At 45.1% G+C, this 5668-nt stretch overlaps 1 protein-coding gene across 1 annotated transcript; it reads right to left on the bottom strand.

Annotated features, from left to right (window-relative positions):
• Window positions 1-11: 11 nt before the first annotated feature.
• vipas39 (VPS33B interacting protein, apical-basolateral polarity regulator, spe-39 homolog) lies at window positions 12-5341 on the bottom strand. Its single transcript, XM_020624637.1, has 19 exons — window positions 5235-5341; window positions 4307-4399; window positions 3666-3771; window positions 3425-3571; window positions 3264-3302; window positions 3110-3174; window positions 2946-3002; window positions 2652-2744; window positions 2522-2555; window positions 2322-2424; window positions 2170-2197; window positions 1985-2058; window positions 1675-1750; window positions 1122-1256; window positions 1006-1047; window positions 753-929; window positions 566-655; window positions 309-413; window positions 12-231 (listed from the first exon to the last, which is right to left on the bottom strand). Exons 2-19 carry the CDS (start codon window positions 4397-4399, stop codon window positions 211-213), a joined length of 1485 nt encoding a protein of 494 aa, XP_020480293.1. The 5' UTR covers window positions 5235-5341; the 3' UTR covers window positions 12-210.
• Window positions 5342-5668: the final 327 nt, after the last annotated feature.

Below are 5668 nucleotides of genomic sequence, written 5' to 3'. Positions count from 1 at the left end.
TGAAGCGATGACTCCACCATGTGTGGACAGAAATTTAAACTCCATCCGCCCCGCGGTATGGTGGGAGGAGTCAAACCAAGCGCTCCTCTCTCCAACCAATCAAAACCGAAGCAGGCTCGAGCTAACTGGACGTTCCCGTTGTGTTTGACTTTGGCTTCACATGAAACTTTCGTTGTTTCAAAATAAAAGTCTTTCACCGAAGCATAGAAGTCAGTTCCTCCACCGGATTTGCTGAAACAGAAGAAGAATCAGTCAGAATACATGGAGATGATGAAGATGTTGAAGATGACGATCCTCCGCTTCCTCACCTGGTTGCTGAGCAGCTGATTGATCTTCCCCGCCTCCGCGGATCCTCTCTCTACCTTCGACAGGTATCCTAGCAACAGCTGCCGGTCCTTCAGGTCCCGGTACGTCTGTCACAGAAACACGCCATCATCATGATGTCAGACAGCTGGGATTGGCTACTACTGTTTAATCCCCGCCCTGGAGGAGTCTGATTGGTCGAAGCATTTTACACAATCATCCATCAGAGAGCATAATTAATGTAAGCATGCATGAGCCTCACGTTGATGACGATGTCGTGACATTTGTGTTTCTGTGCCAAACTGATCCTCAGGTCCGAATCATCCACGAGACCCACATACTCCTGCAGCACCTGTCAGTCAGATTAATAAAGCTGCCAATCACTCTCCAGCACTTCTAATTACTTTTCAGGTGTTGAGGAAATTTCAGGCTGGCCCCACCCCCCTCACCTGTGTGGGGGCAGAGTTTCTGTGCAGGATGTCAACAACTCGTTGGAAGCTGAGCGGTGATTTCTTCCTGGTGAATCCAAGCCAGTTCCTACTGGTGAATAGAGCGTCCACGTCTGACCACGCCTTCAGCTTCGCCCTCGCTGCCAGCGCTGTCACAAAATACTGCTTGTCCGAAATCTGAGGTCAGAGGTCAATACATTAATACCTGAGAGAGTCGCATCACACATGCCAGCAGAGAGAAGTCAGTTCTCACCCTGAAGGTCTGACGGATGTTTAATGGACTGGAGTAGGTTCCCTGCAAGCAAACGAACGCTGGTTTAACTAGTCAGACTAGTCAGTGTGTGTAAACGCATGTAAATGAGGCCTGACCTCAGACTCATGATAGTGGTAGAAGCAGCAGTAGTACAGTGTTGTGATCAGTGGCATGTTGAGAATCGAAGCTCTTCTGGGAAACTTCTGGAAGATTTCCACCTTCCCTCCACGCTCAGCATGTCGGTCTGTCGCCTAGCAACAGCACAGCGGAAACTGGGATTAAACTGGGACAGGTGATGGGAATAAGCAGAGACTGTAGGAGTAAAGTTTGTGTGCACTTCTGTAATTCAGAGGAGGCTGGTTCACCTGTTATGGTGTGTGTGTGTGTGTGTGTGTGTGTGTGTGTGTGTGTGTGTGAGAGAGAGATGGGGGGAGGAGGGACCCCCACCTTCTGTTGACCATCACTACGTTAACAGCCATCACAGTGTCTGTTTCTACTGCACCAGGTACAACAAATGGGTGGAATAAAGCCAAACAGGTGAGCTGCCAGACCCGGAGGAATGGCGAACCCACCATCTTCTCAAATAAATAGACTAAATAATCATGACATCAATTAAGAATGGAAATAACAGTTGAATCCGGTTTGAGCCAGTTTAGAGTAGTTTCTGACCTCGATAATGATCTGTCTCTCCAGCAGCGTGTAGTGGTCCTGAACGTGAGCAGAGTCCTCTGGAGAAAATGGAAGACTGGAAACAAACAAAAAAGTAAACAACCAACTAATCCACAAACAGTAAATGACTGGACAGATTTACCACCTGATGACAGCACAATTATTATTTAGTCCATTTTTAATATTAGTACTTTCTATTAACACATTTCAAACTTGATTCAAATCAATAACTTCATTAATTATTTCCAATAATCACACTAATTAAACCAGTCTGTGGTTTGATGTATGGTGGCCTGCAGGTGCCACTCACCTGAGGCAGCTCTTCAAGAAGTCCCGCCTCTTGTTTTCATCTGCAATGCTCAGGTGTTCTTTGTACTGCAGCAGCTGTCACCATGGAAACACACAGGAAATTACAACACCTTCTGGTCAGTCCTGATGTGTACGGGTGATACTACGAATGTGTACTACTACCGTGTAACTGACTGTACTACGTACCGCTACGTCCTCTATCCTGCCGAGAGCTCTGAGGAAGAACCGAAGAAGAACCAAATTGAATCGCATCCGATAAACAATAAGTTAATGTGTGATTTAAACCAGTTGTACACACAGACACATGTGAAACAGGTGAGACAGGTGAAGTCCGAGACCTGAGCAGCTCCAGCAGTAGCCTCTGGTCTCTGGTTTCAGTCAGGTAGTGGATGAAATGTCTCAGAGCCGTCTGTCTAGACTCCAGCTCCCGAAACAACACCTCTAAAAAAAAACAAACGAAATGAAGAGAGAGGGATGATCCGGGATCTGGACTGAGGGATCCAGAGTCTGAACTGACTGGATCAGGATCAGCACTCACCTTTACTCAGAGTCCTCTTTAAATAAATTAAAACCTGAAAGAAGAAAAAAAAACAAGTGATCAGCTGATTTTGATAAATGTGTTAATCTGGTTTATAGAAAAAGTTATGCATCAGTTTAAATGAAGATACAGCGGTGATGACATTTCCATCGTGAGCGCTGACAGCAAAATCGAGCAGCAACAGTTTGTCCTGAAGAGACCGAAACTTCTCCAGATGCACGACCTGAAACACACAAACACAGTACAAATACACAAACAGCGCCCACTATGGCAACACTACATTGTATTTATCCACACTAATACTAAACTGTATCGCTGTTGTAGAAAAGAAAATAAGCATTTCCCAGTAACAGTACAACAACTGGTCTGTGGCTCTGACAGGTAGACAGGTTGTTCTGTCTGAGCCACAGACAGGTGTCCTTACCTTTCCTTGCTGCATTCTCTGAACCGTGTGCTCAGGCGACCAATCGCTGACAATATCCTGACATCAAACATGAGATCACCATTACGACAGCAGAACAAAGCTTCATATTATCACTATGTAACCTGGTGATCGATCTGTGATCAGATTATCAATGTGGTTGTCACCTTGTATTCTGACTTAGGTTTTCGGAGTTCTGGAGCGTAGAGCCTGACAGATGAGTCACTCTGCGCTAAAACACAAAACCTTTGTTAGTCTTTGACTCATTCAAGAATCCATTGATCCATTGATCCATTGATCCATTCAGTGGGTCAGACTCACAGTCAGTGAAGGATTGGAAGTTTGCTCCTTTCGTTTTTCCTGCAGAGAAAGATTCAAGCTTCAGTCAGTGAACACATCAACTTCCTTTGTCATCAACTGATCGTTAATATTTCACCTCCTGTCTCACCTGTCCCTAGTGTCTCCCCCTCCCCATGTCTCACCTGTCCCACCTTTGAAGAGAGCACTCAGAGAGTATCCTGAGAGACTCCTGCTGATCGCCGGGGTGTCTGTGTTGATTTTGGGGAAGGCGGGCTCTCTTTCTGTCCTCTGACTGGATGCTGCCGTCTCTCTGACTGACCAGGAGATACCTGAGGACAGACACAGAATCGTGTCCACCATGCAGCCAATCACAGCCTGGCAATCTCAACAGGTGTTGGTAATAAAACGGTAACAACATCTTACTCCCAACAGGCTCTCCACTCCAGCTGATCTTCTCCACGTCATCTTCATCCTCGTCTTCATCCACCAGTGGGCGGATGTTTTTCACGGTCTGCTTTGACTCTTTTAACTGACGGACACAAACACCAACACTTGAAGTGACACACCTGGTCTGCAGGTGGCCACTGTGACACTGCTGATTAATCATCTGAAGTGACACACCTGGTCTGCAGGTGGCTGATTAATCATCCGAGTCCAGTGTAACATCTTTGTCCAAAACCCAAAATATTTAATGTGACAGAAAACCATTTAAACATGAAAGGAAAAGGTGAGGGCAGTGGACTTGACAACACGAGACATTCTTTCCTCTGACCCTCCATGTGAAGCACATGAACTGATTTCTGATATTGGGACGTGTCTTCATGTAGCCTCGGTTCCAGCTCCTCCAGCAGTCTCCTTGCTGCTCAGAGCAGGAATAAGTGATATGGGACGTCCTTCATGATGGCGGACCAGAATGACTTCCAGGTTGAGTGGGGGAGCGAGGAACGACTAAATAGATGAACTGGGATTTACCCCTTGCCTCTGCTGTGGACTCTCTGATCCCAGGTCAGTTTCTATTAAAACCTCAAATATGAGACCAGGCTCATCCTGGGTTCACATCTTACCTTGCTGAACTCGTCATCTTCATCATCGAAGGTGAAAGGTTTACACTTTGAGCTGTTCCAGAAGTCTTCCTCATCTGCTTTACTCTTCATCATCTGGAGCCAATACAAACGGTCTGAACAGTTTTATTTATACTGTTAATCCGTGTTCAGATAGGACGTGGTGGGCGCTGCTCTCTGTTATTAAACCCATCCCTTATACATGTTGTGTGCACTGACATGAACACAGCACACGGTTTCGCGTGCTGAAGTAAAAAAGGTTCACTCTATGACGTCACCTCTATGACCACAAAGGTCATCGTCTCCTCTTCGTCATCAGTACAACTAAAGCCTGCTAATTGCCTCCTGGAAAGCTTTCTGACCACCTTCAGTACCTAGCACAGCCCATACCGCGTCCTATCTGAACGCGACTTTATACACACAGACTGTTGTTACTGTGTCCTTTTCTATTACCATATGTGTGCACATGTACACGTGAGTGCACACACTGGACATACGGTGATGATGATATTCATATTCACTTTGTCATTCAGTGAACACCAGTTCAATAACTTCTGGTTGCACTGGTACAGAACAGCAACACGGGTCCGTGCACTGTGCGGTGCAGCGGTGAGTACGTTTTCTAGTTAATATTAATTATGTTCATGAATATTGGTGATTAATAATCACGTGAATACAGAAAACCCTGAAGGCTGACAGCTGTATTTCACTCTGTTGCTCCTCAATATTAAAACATGTACATATGCATCACAACAGCAGCAGGAAGCTAGTTAGCTTGTCAACATGCTAGCAGACTAAACCCGGATTAACCCTTTGTGTCGCTCGGACAAAGGGCGGGAACAATGACCACATCGATATGTAGCCTGTAAACAGAACTGACAGAAATTATAAACCTGTGAATTTAAAACCGATTATCGATCAGCTGTTTTACCTTCAGTTGCAGTAACACCTCCTCTTCTCCTTTCACTGAGGCGTCTATTTCCGGCCGCGCGATGGCTGCTGGGAGTTGCAGTTAAGGGGGTTTATGGCCTGAAAGCGGATCTGAACGCTCCGGTTCAACAAGCAGTCAGATGTAATGACGTTTGTTTTTCATATTTAAATTACCACGATGATGTAAACGTCACAAAAAGGTTCAGAAACACCAAAGTCCCAAGGAAAAATATATGTATTTAAATCTTCATGCTTAAGATAAAACAATAAAATAATAATACAATAACAATAATAAGTATTAATACAAATGGAAAATATGTAGCCTGGACTAAAAGGAAGAATAAGTACAACTACAACAGGCGTCTTCTGCAGAAAATGCATGTGGATGATGATTGCTGAAGAATTGCTCTGAAATGGCTGAAATCCATCCAGTTA

This window comes from Monopterus albus, unplaced genomic scaffold (assembly GCF_001952655.1).
Source record: "Monopterus albus unplaced genomic scaffold, M_albus_1.0 scaffold334.1, whole genome shotgun sequence".
NCBI lineage: Eukaryota > Metazoa > Chordata > Actinopteri > Synbranchiformes > Synbranchidae > Monopterus > Monopterus albus.
This window is presented reverse-complemented; position numbering and strand designations above follow the sequence as displayed.